The following is an 18,683-nucleotide window of genomic DNA, read 5'->3' as shown; positions in this document are numbered from 1 at the left end:
AAGCTGAGGAGGCCCCAAGCAGCCTAACTCTGAGATGAGCCTTGCTCTAAGGAGCTGAGATCACGGACTCCAGAGGCCCTCCCCAACCTAAATCATGCCTAATATTAGGTAAATTGTCAGTATTGCAATATTCTGACTTTGTGTCAACTAAAGATTTATGCCTTGCATGTTTTCTCCACTTGAAATATATTTAGACGGCGATAATACAGATTACTGATGTACATGCCATCAACAAAGTAGCAGCTTATCCAGACCAGCTTTCGAGCCCTTGGAAAAATACCGTAGAGTGTGTAACAGACCAAAATCTCCCCTCTGTGCATACGGCTCTCGGTAGCTCTTTTGACTCATATTCTGCAAATACGCATGCCAATATTTGACTACAATTTTGAATGGAGCTACTCAAAGCAGCATCTTTTATGAAACTTGTATATTCTAATCATATAAAAACCAAAGTGCAACAGCTGAGAGTATCAGGAGACCCATTTATTATCTCATTGGCATCATCTTTACTGCAAGACGTTCAGTTTTGGTTATCTTGCTTGTTTTTCAGCATTCAAGCTACACTGTAGTGAAAAGCTAGTGCTAATAAGTGAACTAAACTTTTTCCATAAGAAATTAACTAATAAGGAATCATTCCTTTATCAGAATATTATTTAATTTGTATTTTTTATCTAAGGTTATCATTGAAAAATCAAGTTACTAAGGCTTTCACTGAAGCTTTGTACAAAAATTGTATAATTAGCAGAAATGGCAGCTCTGCTCACTTGAATAATACACCAAAAATGTCCAACTGTAAACAGAAGCCAAATCTTATCAGTACCTGCATTCTACTTAGTTCAACGCTGAAGTACTTTACATAGGTCCAGGAATGTTTTCCCAGTCATTAATATCAGTCAAGAAATATTGCAGCAGAACCACACATTAAATCTTCTACCCAGAAGTTGACATTTCCACAGGCTTTCCATTTCAATTTACTTACTCTACCAACGTAAACTTTCCCTGCTACGCGCAAGTTGGTGTTTTCTGTCAGATACATTTTTCTGCACATACAGCACATTAAGCGCATGACAAAATATTTTACCTGTTTTAAACATTTCACTGATTGAGAGGAAACAAATTCAGACACAACAACATCAACACTTATCAGTTTCTGACATAAAATACTCATTTTAGCAATACAGCCTTTTCTTAGCAATGGTATAATGCAAACTATACAAAGATTCAAACAGGAAGCCAAACTGAATGTTACATAAATGAAATGTCTAAGAACATTAAATTTTACATATAAAGATTTTTTTAGCTATGCTAGCATTATTAAAAAAAAAAACAAACACCACCTTATCAAATTACATGTGATTGAAATGTACAAAGCATAACAACTGGGCCATAAATGTTACCCTGAAAACCATGAGTCCAAGCCAATCTAAATTCTCTCAGGGCTCGTACTGTTGTGCCAACACCTCATCGTTAATAAAGCTGTTCTTTGACATTCTGCAACAAAATCCAAAATGCTCTTGAAAGATGTTATTGACTATCTTTGGTTTTTTCTTGCCTCTATAAAATAGAGATAAAAGAGACAAATGTTGACACAAAACACTGCACAATTTTAGAAAACATTTCAGTAGAAAATTGCTTGCCACTAAACACTCCCACTCGTTTCCAAAGCACAGCAGAAATGCTGCCCACTCCATCCACACAGAGCATCGCTGTGTGAGGACCGCACATTAAACACGGTGAAAACCACCAGAATTTTCACAAAGCATCATCAAAAAAGATATCGAACAGAGAAAATACTCATTTCCTGATAAACACAGGGATTAATTTAGGGTCCTTAACTGAAATTCCTATTCTCTTTGTACCCTGTCAGGTGGCACTAGCAGATTCAAAGGTTCTCTGATATTTTCCCAGCTTAGTTCTCACTTGAAGCACAAGCCCACCTGAATTACCTCGGGGACCATTCTAATGCTCAGCGTGCATGGCACTGAACTGACACAAAGTACAATCCCATGGGCTGCAAATTCTGATGGTCTGACTTTTTTTTGCAAGTCAGTTCAGGGGCAAAAGCTGAAAACCGAGCTGACCACATATAAGATTAGTAGAAAATCAAATTAGGATTACTTGCAATTGTAGCCTGTAGTATTTCTTGGCAAGATCAACATTTGTCCGTCCTTTCTGAAATGGATAAGACCACAAAATTAAATTCCAGTGATTACCCATTTTTTTTACTCCACTACAAAGATAGCTAATTTCTTCAGTTGTGAAATCTTTTCGGGTTCTTCTCTTTTTTAAAGTTCTTGTCTTCATGTCCAGGGAACACATTTCATTGTTCCACAAATATGTATTTTTCTGCAATTAAAAATTAGGTAAATTCAAATGCTATTGCATATTTGGAAGTAACGTATTATTACTGATAATACGATCTTATGTAATTCTGAAGAAATGATTGCTTTGTCAAGATAAAAATGGTTCTTCAAGATTTCTTCACTGTCACCCGCTTACTGACATACAGTATTTTTCCATGACCATTTCTGTCATGCCTACATAGTTTATACCTTTAGTATGTTTTTTTCTTGAGGTTTCTGTTATACTATGCAAATGTTACAAGTGTAGGAAAAAGCGTACCTCCATAGCCATTATTCAGAAAGGACTGTCAGTTGAAAAACTCTGAACTCATTTCAGGGATAAATCAGTAGGACTGGAGTAGAATCTCTTTTCAATAAGGTTCACTTTGCTACTGGGCTCTTGTTAAAGGTGACTTTAAAAGAACTTATGCAATTCATCATGATGTTATTTGGACATTTATAAATATGTGAGTGTATGATTAGGCTTTGCATAACTAACCTCACCCTTGTCAAGTGAATATATGCAATTTTCTTTTAAGCGCTGACATTCCTGGTTGCACATTTCTTTGACTCTTTGTCTCTTCAAGTTAGCATCTTGGGTTTTTTTGAAAGCTATGAAATTGTGAACAAGGAACCTCTTAGTTACTCGAAACTAACTGAAATCTACTGTAAAACTGAATATGGTGTTGTAAAGGAACATCTCTTCTAATTAACTTGAATATGTAAATATTGCTTTATTAGTAATACCTCATTTTCATTCAATCTTGTTCTCATAATTGACATTAACACTTGAGGATTATTTATGCATTGGAAGCAACTGGCAAATAACAGGAATTAACTCAAACATCAGTAATACTGTGACTGAAGGTACGAGAACACAGGTACTTAACTTGTCAGGCATTTCTCTCCAATAGCAAGCACAGGTGCTTTTCTCAATGCCCTGACCTAAATGCAAACCCTGATCTTTAAGTTATACTTACTAAAGAATTAATTTTCTGGTAATACTCACACTTTTTATACGTAGGTATCAAGTTATAGTTGTCAGTCAGCTTAGTATTTTTACTATGTTCATCTCTATTTGAAATATTAGATTTATTTTTTCTAATTGGAGTCAAAAGAATACCTTAAAGAAACCCAAAGGATAAAATATTACGCATCTTTCTTAAAAATAAAAAATCACACACAACACACAGGTAGTGTTTTAGGAATTAAAATTTAAGAGAGAACCATCTTTTCAGCCATACTACTGTCTGGTGTTGGATGAAAGACTTGAAAATTCAGTTTACTTAAGAAAATGTCTACTTGCTAAAGGTAATGTACTAGTGTAATGAGCTCTTGAGATTAAATAAAGCTGTTTGTTTGTTTTTTTTTTTTTTTAAATGAGAAGACCCCCATAGCTACCATAGCCAAATTAATTAATTTCTGAATCTAGAGGGGAAAAGACAATTTTAAAAAATCTACTAGCTTTTACTAGTTGATGAATGTAGTAAAGTATGGCTGTAGTTGGAGCTCTGCAGGATGTACCCACAGACACCATATTCTGAAGAAAATTCCTTGTGAATTATGTAAATATATATATATGCAGAGTAAGAAAAAAATCATAACCATTAACTTTTTTGCTATAGTACAGAGTAAGATACTGTAAAAGATATGTACTCTGCTATTTACCAATGGACAGTTGTTGTGCTTTATAAGGAATACCAGATTTCACAGGCAACTGATGGTTCAGAGAGTTCCTAAAGGGCACTGCAGAAAGTGACAGATCTTATATTCACTTTTCCATCTCTACCTTAAGAATAAGATACTAATAACATCTTATTCAATACCACATAATACGGGACAGGTAGACAGATCTCCTGTAGTTTCTGTTTTCAGTTACTTGCTCTAGTATTGTTGTATATGTTAAGGTTTACTCTTTAGCTGTTTAGCACACGGAGACCCAAGTCCTTAGCAGAGCTCCAAGCAGGAACAGAAACAGGTATCATAGGATAGCATGGCTGTAACTGTGTAGTAGAGTGATGCTGAATCCAGGAACAGGCAACTGTACCGTTTTCTGATCCCAACTATACCTCTCCATTTTAAAAATTAATGCCACAAAACTGAAAAATACCAGATGGCATGGAAGTAACCCTGACAGGATTCAAAGTAGTATCTACAAAGAAAGCACCAGATAACTTCATTGTGAGGTAATGTGCATAACACAATTTCATTATTATAGAATATGCATTTTCTGGCCTACTAATACACAGATTTTTCACAGAATCCACAGGAAAAAAAACCCAAACATAATTCCCTATATACAGCATCCCATGGCGAAGTCCTGCTAAAGAATTTCTTAAACAGTAAAGGCTTTTTGCATTAATTTCCAAACTGAGCCCTTACTTTGGGAACTATCCTTTTTGCTCCTAAAAGTTGGTATTTCTGTATGCAGTCTGTTTTTCTGCACCGGGGTCAGCACTATTTCTGGAAAATAGAAGATGGACATCAGTACAAATGATAGTAAGCAGTAACTGTTTGCTTTTCAAAAATGCCTCCTTTAAACCAGGAAAAATATAGGATGCGCTTTTAATTCATCAAGAATTATAAGGCTCTTACATCCATAAGTATGCAATATTACAATCAAATGACCGTGTTATGATGTCATACATCCATTCACACTTACTTCAACTTAATATATTCCCTTCTATTATTATAGTACTTGACTAACTCTGGTAAACGGGACAAAGCCTCATCAAAGCCTACGATGAGGATGCATCACTACTGCAAAGAAATACACAAGATCCTCAAAACAAAAGTGGCTAGTTCTGATCTCATGTACTACAAATCATTAGTAAATTAGAGTGTATTTACAAGAGTAGGACAATCAGATTTGCATCAAATAAAGTTCAGAATTTTAAATGCAATTTAAAACAATAGTTACAGCTACAAAAAATATCAGAATTACTCTCATAAGTTGCATATCTACTGTTGTTCGAACCAGCCAATTTGCGAAGTTCTTTTTTATATCTTTCTTCAGCTTCCAGAATGACTTTGTGATGGTCACATAGATATGGACAACTTTGCAACACCTTGGTAAAGGTTCTGCTATTGAAGGGCAGTCCTGCTGTACAACCTGGGGAAAAAAAAGGATATTTCCAGCACAACTGATAAAGCACCTATCATAAAGTCCAACATTTTATTTTGCTCGCTATGATCAAGAATTTGACCTCCAGTTTTCCAAATACACATCTCAAAAGAGGTCACACTTCTCATAGGTCTTAAAATTTATGTGAAGTCAGTTCACTTACTGCATTGCTGTCTCATTAAGTCTTCTTTCATGGACTCGGGAAAGAAAGACCTAAGATAATATTTACCTAAACACCTTAAATTTGCCATCTTATGGGATGCAGATGTAGCTGAAGTAGAATTTTCTTCCTTGGTTATCTCTGGGTAGAATGCATGCTGATCTAAATTAGGAAGGAAATGAAACCAGAAAGAAAATGCAATCTGTCTCTGGCCATGGTAATCATGCATCAGCATACCATTTAAATGGATCGCATTTACATTTTTGTAAATCCATTAATTACATTTAATTCAGTACTTTTTCATCACTCTCCCAAAGCATATTACTTCACTTTGAACACAGCAAAATAACTCTATAAACTTAAATTGCTTAACTATGTTCTATAGACTTTATTCCTATTTGGAATCAGATGTTGATGTATTGGAATATTATTTATTCTCCAATTAAATAGGTACAACCTAGAGATCAGCTTCGTTACCTGCAGAGCTACCATTCTGGTAAATGTTAACCTAATGAATAAGCATAAATTTTATAAATCAACAGGAAACTAAACTTGATTGAACAGATCCCATTTCTGAAATAAGTGTATCAGATGGAGAAGATCAATGCAAATCTGAAAAACTTTTATCTTAAACACATGTTCAACATGCAGAAATAGCTCCAGGCCTAAGTCCTTCTCACAAGTAGGCTCTATCCTCAGTCTTACAAGTACAGAACAAAACCAGCATCCTTACACATTTTTTATTAATGGCTTTCACTGTTCAGTACGGATTGTATTCAGACTAAACTTAAAACATCTGTCTGTTACACATTCATTTGAATAGCTAAACTCAAAAAAAGAAAGCTAACATATGTCTTAGAAGAGAAGCAGAATAACTATTCTTCTAGTAAAATTGTATACAATATAGAATTCCAAACCAATGCAAATAAAGGATATTATACCTAGTGTACTCTATCATCTAATAATAGATAACATCGGATAAAAAGCAGTGGTAATAGGAGACAAAACCAATTAAAATGTCATTAAGAACAAAATTACTCAAGAAAGGAACATGTTTAGCTACTTATACCTGATGTGCATGTCCGTTTCATATTTTTAGCAATCTCTGCTGGTTGATTAAATACGTGTCCGCTGGGAAAATCAAAATGTGAACAATTTTTTAAAAAAATAATCAAACTTCATAATGTACATTTACCCGTAAAATGACTACACACATTCCAAAGGCAAAACAAGAAGCACATTAAATATGTAAAACATACAAAAATAATTTGATTATCCCAAGCTATTTGGCTCGTGGTACCCAGCATGTAATCACTGTGTGATAGGAATCTCTTTACCAGAGATCTGTGATGAGCATTCCCTGCTGTGCTCTTCAGCACATCTGTGCCAGCATTTGGAATGCAGTGCTTTCAGGGGATGCTGGTTTCCAGAATCATTTGCAGTCCTGGTTCACATAAGGATTACTCAGCGCACCTAAAACCTTCACAAAGTCTTCAAAATAGTTTAGCCTTCACCAGATGTAGCAATTGTTCTCAAAGGTAACCGATTTTATTTTTTTCTTATACTGACTGACTTTTTTGCAACCAACATGCTCCTATGATATGGTGATCATGTATTTTTCTGTGTCCTTGACTACCTCCAACTGCTGCAGGAGCAAGGAGCCTCATGCATAGTTATGCTCTGGTAACCACTGTTTTCACACAAATACATATGCAAGGAGAGCACTCCCCACTCCAAGTTAGTTTCTTAACACTTTTGTGCTTCAGAGATCAGAACAACAAATAAAGAAGCTGTGTGAAATTCAGCAGCAAAGTAAAATTTACCTGAATGTACCACGGAAAATATCCTAAGCTTTTGATAATTTCTGCAGTAGTTGCAAAGTTACAATATAAAGCATGCAAGGAAACTGCAGAGGAGCTGGATCCAGCCAGCCGCATAAAAAGCACAATAAAAATGTGGAGCTCAAAAAAAGGAGAAACATAGTTTTGTTCATATTCTCTCATTGCCTGCCTTGAGGGATATTCCAGATATAAACTCAAGATAATGGAATCTGTATTTATTCTTGGAAGTTGCCTATCATCAATTTTTTGTTTATCAATAGGAAAGATAGTCATAAGCAGGGAAAAAAAACAAAGATGATAAGTATTCATGTGAGAGCAACAAGCAAGGGAACAGTAAATGACTAAACAAGACTCCTTTTCTTCCCATGCAGGGAAGCAATTGAACACGAGGGGAGAAAAGTGGGCAGAGAGATTTCCTTAGTTTGTTGGCATTCCAATTTCAGTTTTTTTGCAGAGCGGTTCCGTAAGTGCTGTTTTCCTAGTAAGTGCATACCACAGAAGTCTCTGTGGTTTCATGCAAACAAATGGGTCCAATCTTGATCGACTGAATCAGTGAGAATTTTGAGGCAAAAACTACAGATGCTTTTCAACACTATGTTGAAGGCGTTAGAGCATGGCTCTCTATACAATCTGACAGAAGCCCGCCATTCAGAGATAAAGATCAGAAGCTTTTATTACTACATTGCCCACAATCTTTGATCTGTTTTGTCAAAAACACTTCTACAGAATACTCTCTAGTGAGCCCCTGAAAGCCTATGCCTTTTCGCCACCAGAAAAACACATAATTACTAACAGATAATTTGAAAGGCTAACATTCCATTTGGAAATTACTAAAGAAAATCAACTTAGTATTTCTGCTTAGGTATAAGATACTTACCTCACCTGAGGAACAGACTGATTTTCGACACAAGCAGTTTTTTCATTTATACCATGCCTCTGAAGTACTATGCCTGTTTGCAGTTCATTAAGCGAATGCAGAATAATATTACTCTGTTCATTTTGTATAGTAGAAGCATTGACTGGATCCACAGTGCTCACTATTCCATTTTTCAGTGGAGTAGATGGAGCAAGAACATGATCATCCAACTTAGAGGTCAACTGTGGACAGTGTACTTCTTTATGTGTTCTTTCTACATAAATTTTTGGATCAGCAGGATTCACTTCATAGTATTTTGATGCTTCAGTATTGGCTTCTGAAGACCTGTCTACCAATACTCTTCCTTGCACTCTCTCCTGTATCAAAAAATACTAGTTAGCAACTACACAAGCTCTTTAAAAACAGGAAATAAACCTAGCAACAACACTAAGTAGGATAGACCAGTGTAATTCTGAAGGTAAAACAAATTCCAGAGAAGCTTCAAAACCCCCTGATCAAAAGCAAACAAGACAGCAAATCCAACTCTTGTTTCTCCAACCTAAGTGATCTCAATTTTGTAGAAAAGCTGGGTTTATAATAAACTAAAATGCTTCATAGAAATACAGATGTGTGCATTCTCTGATTGCCCTGCATACTTGTAACTTTGTATGATACACAGTAATGGTAAAAGGTGCAGGTCGTAGTTTCACACATATCCAATGTTTTCCTCACTTCTGTAGCTCACACTGATATTATCTTAAGGGTTTACTTTCTATTTTTCCCTAAACTCCAGAAAGATCTGCTTCAGTTTGATCCTATTTTAGTAAATAGGCCCACCTCATTATGCTCTTTTTCCATCAACTGTATTCTGTGTAAAATTTCTTTTGCTTTCTTCCAGTAGTCTTGTAGACTTCTTTTTCTGACTCGCACGTCCAACTCTTCTGCATTGTTCACGTTTAATGAATTATCATTTATTTGCAGGGACAACTGTTCAGCTTTATAGAATATAAATCAAAATTAATATTGCAAATTCTACCCATTAACACGCTAATAAGTATTTATTATATTTTAGCATGCTGAGGCCCAAATAATTTAATGCAAAATATAATCTCTCAGTAATTTTGTATTACTGTTAATTGAAATTTACATATAAATGTTAATACACTTCTAATATAAACTACAGTTATAAGAGGTGAGCTTGCAATTGTAGTTACTATAAGCTGTTCACACAATGATGCTGTGCTCTAAAAAATTACTTTATCATGGACTTAATCTTAACTCTACAGGTCCCTTACAAGTGTGGGTCTGGTTACTTTTTTTTTAAAAACAACTCCATATTAATGGACAGTGAAAATCACCACACACCTCCAATCCTAAACAAAATTCTCAGTTAAGTTTTCAGTACAAAAACACAGATACATGCTTTTTACTAATTATCAATTGCATAATACCTTTCATGCTTTAGAGACTAAAGGACAAGGTGTCTTTCTGTTTCATTGGTAGTATTATACTGTTAATTAAAACAAAACAAACGAACAAGACACTTCAAAACACACTCTACTTTGAAAATAAACATCAAGGTTTTTTAATATTGCAAAATAATTGTATTCACAGTGATTTCGGGCTTGATTATCTACTGGTTTCACCTCTATGTACAATGGCACACATCCAGGAATAGAGTGCCAACTAAGTGTTAAATGACAATGTTAATATCTTGCATATGATTTATAGATGGGAAAGCTTTTAAGAACTGGGTCTCAATTTACTGGATTCATAAATGCATTATGGCAACATTGTCGGAATTTTTACTTTTATTTTTTCTACTTAAATCCCATAATCAGTCCATGGTGACCAGTACGCAACTTTTCTGCAGAATACAAACATCTCTTGGAGTACACAGAGTAACAAAGCCACGACAGATAAAATCATTTCGAAAGTCTACAGAACTTAAAGATGGAAGTCATCTCTGTAATTTTTAAAGCAGTAACAGTAAGCTTACTCATTTGTTTGCAGTTTTGCAGCACAAAAGTAGCAGCTTTGTTTAGTTCCTCATCCTGAGACTCAGTTAATACCTGAATCATAAGTGGAAGACCATTGTTCTGGAGCAGTTCACACTGATTTTCTTCTAAAATAGGACATTGTAAAGAAAAAAAAAAGTGTTATATTTTCACCACATATGCTTGGGAAAGCCCTGAGGAGCCTGGCAAAACATTTCAGGGTTACCTACTGGTTATGCTACTTCAAAAACAATACTGTTACATAGCTTTTTTAAAAAATTAATAGCTATGTAAAGTGGACATAAGCTGTATATATCAAGGGCCATTAAAAACAGAGTTCAAAAAGATTTATTTGGTATATGTATTGTAGTAGTTTTCAGGTCTGGATAAATTTTCCCCCAAGATACCTAAGCCCAGCTCTGAATTCTTGCATAATAGTCTACTTCTTCAAAGCTCTTGAAGATGCTATCTGTTAACAGGTTTTTAAATTTAAAAATGAAATACTATAGCAAACATTTTTTTCTGAGTATTCATATTATACCTCATTAATGTTTACAAATATGTATAAAGGGTGAGTGTCAGGAAGATGGAGCCAGGCTCTTCTCGGTGACAACCAATGATAGGACAAGGGGTAATGGGTTCAATCTGGAACACAAGAGGTTCCACTTAAATTTAAGAAGAAACTTCTTCTCAGTGAGGGTGTCAGAGCCTGGCCCAGGCTGCCCAGGGAGGTTGTGGAGTCTCCTTCTCTGCAGACATTCAAACCCGCCTGGACACCTTCCTGTGAAACCTCAGCTGGGTGTTCCTGCTCCATGGGGGGATTGCACTGGATGAGCTTTCCAGGTCCCTTCCAATCCCTGACAGTCTGTGATTCTGTGAACAGAACTTTCCCTCATGTTCCCATCTTGATGAAATGACACCATTGAAATAATGTATGAGAACTTAGCAGAAACTGACAGGAAAAATTAAAACAAAAAATCTTACCAGAAACTTCAGTACAGTGTCCAATTGTTAGAATAATACTGATTCTTTCTCCTGTATCCAGAGTGTCATTGGACAGCAGCTTCAGTAGCTCTGATACAGTGTGATACTTTGTCAAGACAACACCCATGGCAGCTATTACATTAAAAATAATTTGGAGAAAAATAAACTAGATAGTATACAGGCATCATCCAAGCATAAAACACTGTTTTTCAAGGGAACTCTACAGACCTCTGCAAGCTTTGGACCTGCACAGTCCTTCTCTCTCATTTTAACACTTCAAATTATGACATCCCTTCCAGTGCAGTAATTCTGCCCATGCTGCTCCCCAAATCCAACACTGCCCTTTCTCCCCAATCGTGCTGTATAGAAATGTGGTAGAAGATCAGATAAACAAGGGCTTTGCAACATGCAAGTTTTGTAGACCTCTGCTGAGTTTCTCCATACCCTTTATCAGCTCCAGAACAGAGCAAGAGTACAATAAGGTTTGACACATGGATTATCTGCCACAAAAAGAGCCAAGAAATTTTCTGGTAGAGGGTAATCTTTTCCTGGATCTGGGAACACCACTGCTAGTAATTACATGCTGAAACCTAAACCTGTCACATAACAAATTCTCTGAAACTAGGCTCCAAACCAGTGCAGGTATACAGTTTTAAACTTCTTTGAACTTCTGGTAGCGAGCACTTATGGCAGTAGCGTCAAATGAAATAATCATGGCCAGCTTTCTCAAAATTTTCTGATGGAATATACAAAGAGCTCATTAGGACAGGACTATCCAGAGAGTAAATCAGGGTGAAGATGTGTTGTACAGACATATCACATTTTCAGCTCCATGACCCAGTTACTAAAGCTTACAGAACTTATTAGCTCACACATAGGTTTACAGAAACACAGGTCTTAACTCTGGGATCCAAGCTGACTTACACAAAACTAGCTCCAGGATCTTATTTTTCATTTTCAGTATAGGTTAAGTTTCACTATGTTTATTTTAGCAACAAGGGGAAAACAACCAACCTCGGATGAACTGAATCATTCCCCATAGACATGTTTGAATTTTAAAAAATCTGTAATATAAACTGGTATGTATATAACTTAATTGCCTTTTAGCATCCACTCATAGCACTTTTTTCCACCAAAATGAGACTTTAAAAATTGCATTTTAAAATTACCATATGTAAAAAATGGTAGCAGGCTTTTCACTCACAGTCATTAGCAATGCAGGCATCCAGAGTCTTTGTTACTACTACTGCAAGTTTTGTGCTAGAGTGACTCATACAGGAATCACGCATCAGCTTGATGAGAACTTTAGCTAACGTATCCAGTCCTCCAACAGAAACAAAATATTTCTGCACATATGCTTAGTGGGGGGAAAAAAAGAAAAAAATGTGTCTTAAATAATACAAGTTTCAAATTGTTTTAGCATTTTATCAATTTGGGTCATCACAATTTTTCTGTGCATGTATTAATCATTAACTTTCCATCCATACAACAGAAATGAAGCTGGATATATATAAATCTCAAGAAAATTCATAATCGCCTTTTAAAATAGTTACAGGAAACACATGCCCCTAAAACATGCATACAAACAGCAAACATTATGCCTGAATTCTACCTAAGTTATGGTTTTCAGAGATGTGAATATGACTTATATTTGTAAAATACTTCTAATCAAAATAGCTTCCAAATGGTTCTTACTGACTTTACTAAATGCAGCCAGTTTGTAGCGATTTGTGGACTTTAGCACAATGCAGTGCAAGTAAAGATGGTGGAATTTAGTTTTCAGAGTAAAAGCTGGAAGAACAGCAAAAGAATTTGTAGATTGACAGAAATAAATAAAACATTTAACAGTTGAATTAACCTTACTTTTGGAAAAGAAAAACTATCTAAAGCTTGAGCTGCACTTACAGTTATTTGCAACTGTGAGACCAACAAATGAACAAATAGGACGAACTATCTCAGGTTCTGTGCAACTTTCGAGCCACTCTTTGGCATACGGAAAGACTGAACAGCAAATATTTTGATTATCTTCTGGAAAAATAAAAACAAATAAACCCAAATCAAAATCTGAAATTTCAGTTGAACAGTAAAAATGAAAACTAACTGTTGTCACCTTGGAGAAATACTTTAAACTTTTTTCACAATTTTAACAGCAACACTTACCATTCTGAGGATTGTTAACACAAGCACAGAGAGTACTGCAGACTGAAGACCACAGCTGATAGCACTCATTAGTATTTTCATCTGACAGATTCATCTCAGATGTGGAAAGAGTTGTTCTGTAAAGAACAATGCAAACCAGTCCCAAACCGGCAAGCAAATATAAGTCCCAAATAGTCTATAATTTTTCTGTTTGAATTGCAACTGTTTGTTTACCTGAATAGCTGTAGCAGAAGACCAATGCAGCCTGTATCTCTGACATAGGTTTGCCCACTTTCTAAAAAAGAACATATACAAGACTCCGAAGACACATGCAACTTGAGGCAAAATTCTTAATGTCACATTTAGTTTACATATGTGCATTCTATTTTCATTTCCTAAGCATATATGGCCCACAAACACAAAACAAAAATCACAGCAACAATTTGGCAAAAATGTTCCATTTCTTTCTATGTCTATTTTTTTCTATACATTGTCAGAAACTACTGGTTTGCATTTTTTTTTCTTAACTATGATTTCAGTTTTTGGACTACAACACTTTCTGCTATTTAAGGAAATCCCAGTAAGCAACGATCTACTTACGCACTTCAGGTTCAGTTACATCAACCATCCATCTTTATAAATTAGATTTACCAAAACATTGGTTACTGAATGTTACAAATGTCTGTACTGCAGATTGGCAGATAGAAAAAAAGGAGTTATAAAACAGAAAAAAAACGCAACTTACTATTATTTGAAACCAGTACTAAGATGACATAGACAGACATTCTTTTCAAGTTCACACCAGAATCCTTATTAACTAAAAATAAAATGAGGTCTTCAAACAAAGCAGAAGTACACAAGGTTTGTTGACAATAGACTGAAACCAGAAAATAAAAACCATTAAGTCCTAAAGCAAGCCATTCAAAATCCCAAATTATATTTGTAATACAGTAACTACAGTCTCAGTTGCATCCAGTATATGGTGAGTGGAGATAGAACACCGCTATAAAGTGACTGAGGGCTTCCTCCCGTAGTTAGTTTTAATGCAATCAGGACCTCCGCAAACTTTGGAACAATCTACGAGTCACTGAACACTTGCTGAGGAAGAGTGGTGCAGCTGACAGGGATCATACAGACGTGCTGTCTGCACCAATCAATAAGGTATTTCTCCAAATCTGAGGACAGACAAGTGAAATGGTAGCAACTTTATCAGCTCAAGTCATGGGCAGTAATCTTGTAATCTAATTTTTTGAGACCAAAAAAGTAACAGAGACAAAGCACAAGTAATAACATGGGATCACAACTGACTCAGAAATACAAATAATATTACTTATTATTACCATTACTCTCTATTATAATTCCTAAGGTAAACAAAGCCGCTTCCTTCACTATGCAATGAACACTTGACTTTGCAAGATCATTTATAAACATCAAACCACCAATTTCTCGAAAATATTCACTTGCTTCACCTACAACAGAAAAGAAAGAACAAAAAATAAACTTCTGCTTTTGTTTCTCTGTAAAATGAAAATGGTCCAAGATTCTATAACTTCTCAAGTCTTCCATCCTTTAGATATTTTTTACAGTGACAACCAGATTCTTAGCATTTATTGTGATCATAAAATTGCATTGTTTCTAATGAAAAATGCTTCTTACTGTTTTGTTGACAAATCGAATAAATAGTGATCAAAGCCTCTTTCTGAGATGCAGGGCAGTCCATCTGATATTTAAGGCATTCAAGCAGTAAGTTCAGATCTGTTTTCATATCTAAGAGCAAACACAAAAAAACTTCATGCAAATTGTTATATTTTCTTTATACTGATCCATTTAGTATTACAATAAATTTGACCAAAAATGTAGTACATATACACTTTTAAAAGCAAAAAAATACAGTGAGCAAAACAGAGCTACACTACTTCTATCCATCTGTAAATGACAAACATACCTAACATAAAAATATTCTTCTCCATAGTATGTTATTTGAGCATGATTCCTTTGCTAAAGTAACAGCTCCCTTTTAATATTTCTGGCCTTTAACTATCAGTAACCGTTAGTAAATCTGATGTAAATTACTGAATATTGAAGTCACAACTGCAAGGCATAATACATTAAGTGTATTTAAGTTAATAATCTATAACTAGAAAAATGTTCAGAGTGAAAATGCAAATTAAAATCTACAGAGTGAATCTACAGAGGTTGTCAGGTTAGTAAGCTAACACAAAGCATTTTCTGGGCACCTACATACAACTCTAGGTAGGTAAACCACTTTGCAAATCTGTTTCTTAGTCTCTTGGGTATAATAAAAAGACTTACTTCCTAATTATTTGCAACAGTAACAGCAGATATTGTATATTTTAAACACTTGCAAGATTTGCCATTAGATTTGCCCTTACCACACTGTTTTTTCTGCACCTTCTGATTATCCATTTTTGGTTGTATCCCTGTTCTTGTTCTACAACGGCAAGGAAAAAGTGGTTTATTTTCTGTTTAGATTAGCAGTGTTTGTAATATCATATGCAGTATAAATTAAATCATTTTTCTTAAAATACACCCCTTTTTTTTTTTGGTTTTACACTATCATTTGACACAGAGGTTAATATGCTCTCGAATGGCAAAGATTTCCTTTGGAAACACAGTATTTTTATCGTAACACTGCATTTGTAACTGTTTTGTTATTATGTTTTTACAGTTAACATTTTGCAAAAATCAGTGATTCCATGTTACTATCGTGGGGCACAGAAAACACCCATCAATAAAAATATACCAATCTCTGTGTCATTTATCACAACAAGTCTGATCAAATTTTCCCTACAACAGGTTGCCAACTTTGTCATCAGCCAACAAGTGGCAGTAAGGCCACCAAGTAACGTTATGCAGACTATCAAGTGTGTCTGACATCCACTATAAAGCATTCATTCTACTACAGCTACTCAGTGAGCCACTAAAACATAACTATGTTGTTTTATCAGAATTGATCAAAACCAAAGACAATGAGCATAAATGGAGACATTCTTTCTTAAAGTAAGAATTTATTTTTGTTCACCAAAGAAATCACATTACATGAACCGTGTGAACCAGAAAACCCCACAGCATTGATTCTGCACAAACCTCATGTGCCAGCATCCGAGTTAGTCAAGCAGTACTGACAGGGAAATTCAGGTTTGGCAGCACAGACAGTCCCTTGGAGAGAAAATTTGAAGAGAGTTTATCTTCCTTTACCCTTTCAGAAATGATAACGTATATGCATTTTGTCTTCTTGCAAATCTAATCCTGCCACAATAGCAGAAAAGTTTCAGGTCTTCCTCGCGTCTTTTTACCTCTAACTGATAGCACCCTACTAGCCTAAGAGAAAACAAAAACTACCTACATATTCCTTAACAAAAGAAAGGCTGTAAAATGAGCTCACTTTGGAGCTAATTTCAAAGTTTAAATACACATTTATACAATTAAGGAACCTTAAATATAAGCAGCACAAGTTTTTTTTTTAATGCTATAGAAAGATAGGTCTTGACCCCAACTGGATCTTTTTTTGCAACATACAGAAGGCACACAAAATAGTATTTATAAGACAGCCGACATTAAAATGCAAATAGCTCAATTCTGATGTTGCATCAAAGGGCAAAGATGAAAAGATGAATTACAGGATTTGCTACAGACTTCTGGTAAACGTTGCCTATAAAATACATTACCTCTTCCCCACCAGTTATGGGAAACAACCTAGTAACATCTCCTCTAACCTCAAAACTAGAGTCTTAAAGAAGTGGATATATGGATGTGTTTGTTCAGCAGCATTAGAGCACAGAGCTTGAACATTCAGATGGACACGGGAGGCTGTGGAGCTCAGGAGGCTGATGGGAAGGTGCCCGGTCAGGGCCTGGACTACTGGACTCAGCTCCGTGAGGACACACCGGGTTAGAAACCGTCAGTCTCAGGGGTATTTGTTCTTTTTAAAACCCAATGGTCAAATCCTGTGTGTCAGAAGTTTGGGTTGCTGGTGTCCTTTTGAAACAAAACCAGCAGCAGCTGAGGGTGCAACTGCTGACTTGAGAAATGCAGCTCAGTCTAACAGGCCTTTGAAGTCTTTCCGTGCTATTTCAGTGTTCATCCCATCCCGCCACCCTCTCCAATCAGCCATGTATCATTTATAGCTCATTATTACAGTTAGGCTTTGAAGTAGAAGTCTTAAGAAGTACTCTGGATCATCCCAAATATAAAAAGGGAAGAACACATAAAAGATTTAAAAATAAAAAAAGGCCAACAGTCTCAAGATGAAACGGCAAAATTCTCCTCCTGCCAGCTTCTGGGAGGGATGTGGAACATCAAGAGGATGGGAAATAGGGCACGGATTACCTGTCGATCTGACAGCGGGAGTGGTTCAGCTCAACCGCGAAGGGCCCCGCGGGCCCCCCCTGGTGCGCCCGACTGGCACCGCGGCGGCGGGTCAGCCGCTCCGCCGTACCGGGTCAGCACCGCGGCGGCGGGTCAGCCGCTCCGCCGTACCGGGTCAGCACCGCGGCGGCGGGTCAGCCGCTCCGCCGTACCGGGTCAGCCCCACCGCGGCCCCGGGTCACCCCGCGGTCCCGGCCCTGAGGAGAAGGCCCCTCCGCGCAGCCGCCCTCAGCCGCGCGCCTTTCCCGCCCCGCCGCGGCGCGCGCGGCCGCTCGCGCTTCCCGGCCCCTCAGCAGCAGCCGCAGCTGCGTGGGGAAGCGGCGGCCGCTCGGGCACGGAGGCCCCGCAGCCGCGGTCCGCTCGGGCTCCGGGAGACAGACAGAGCCCTTCGGCCACATCAAGCGCCGTCCGACACTTCGTATGGCTCCAGCCCCAGGCCTGGGGGAAACCTTTTGGTTTTCAATGCAGCTCAGTTTCCATTCCCGGTATTTTGGACAGCACGCCAGCACAACACAGAGTGTGCCATCACCTGACAGGTACAAGACAAAACAGGAAGAGAATCCTTCACTCGATCAATACAGCTGAAAAAAACAGGCTTTCAGGAACACAATCCCTTTCCCCACCGCCCTTGAACTCAATAAAGGCATTACAGCTTTCCCCAGCTCTCCTCACAGATCCTCAGACCAAAGTCACATTGGCCTTCTCTAACCAAACTGAAGAGCAGCTGTTGGGAAAAAGTTCAGCTCTACTGCAAAGCAGGCAAGTCCATCTGTAAATGCAACTCACCCTGTCAAAGAATAGCTGCCACCTTTTTCTCTCAAAGGTGAATCATAAATTCTAGCTTAAAAAAA

General features: G+C 36.9%; 1 protein-coding gene across 12 annotated transcripts; it reads right to left on the bottom strand.

The window, feature by feature from the left end:
* Positions 1-462: 462 nt before the first annotated feature.
* TERB1 (telomere repeat binding bouquet formation protein 1) lies at positions 463-18,016 on the bottom strand. Of its 12 annotated transcripts, none has more exons than XM_065848231.2 (22): positions 17,794-18,016; positions 16,552-16,623; positions 15,837-15,895; positions 15,100-15,210; positions 14,784-14,912; positions 14,189-14,320; positions 13,678-13,738; positions 13,465-13,580; positions 13,210-13,332; positions 12,509-12,661; positions 11,305-11,436; positions 10,323-10,448; positions 9,161-9,318; positions 8,345-8,700; positions 6,696-6,757; positions 5,696-5,788; positions 5,287-5,454; positions 4,725-4,805; positions 3,352-3,465; positions 2,842-2,954; positions 2,119-2,346; positions 463-1,554 (listed from the first exon to the last, which is right to left on the bottom strand). In XM_065848231.2, exons 2-22 carry the CDS (start codon positions 16,554-16,556, stop codon positions 1,525-1,527), a joined length of 2,550 nt encoding a protein of 849 aa, XP_065704303.1. In that variant the 5' UTR covers positions 16,557-16,623; positions 17,794-18,016; the 3' UTR covers positions 463-1,524. The 12 variants fall into 12 exon arrangements, 11 of the variants coding, with proteins under 11 accessions (XP_065704303.1, XP_065704308.1, XP_071670442.1 ...); XM_065848236.2 differs by having other exon boundaries at positions 2,119-2,172; XM_071814341.1 differs by having other exon boundaries at positions 16,552-18,016.
* Between the last annotated feature and the right edge of the window lie 667 nt (positions 18,017-18,683).

The sequence above is a fragment of the Patagioenas fasciata genome, chromosome 13, assembly GCF_037038585.1.
Source record: "Patagioenas fasciata isolate bPatFas1 chromosome 13, bPatFas1.hap1, whole genome shotgun sequence".
NCBI classification, from domain to species: domain Eukaryota; kingdom Metazoa; phylum Chordata; class Aves; order Columbiformes; family Columbidae; genus Patagioenas; species Patagioenas fasciata.
The sequence above is the reverse complement of the archived record's forward strand: the minus strand, read 5'-3'. Positions and strand labels throughout refer to the sequence as shown.

What these genes read in the sequence shown, in the direction of transcription:
- TERB1 (XM_071814341.1), bottom strand. An exon ending in TTCGATTTGTCAACAAAACA is followed by an intron (nt 14,913 to 15,099) that starts GTAAGAAGCATT and finishes TTTCTGTTGTAG; the next exon opens with GTGAAGCAAGTGAATATTTT. An exon ending in GCAAAACTGCAAACAAATGA is followed by an intron (nt 9,319 to 10,322) that starts GTAAGCTTACTG and finishes TATTCTATAAAG; the next exon opens with CTGAACAGTTGTCCCTGCAA.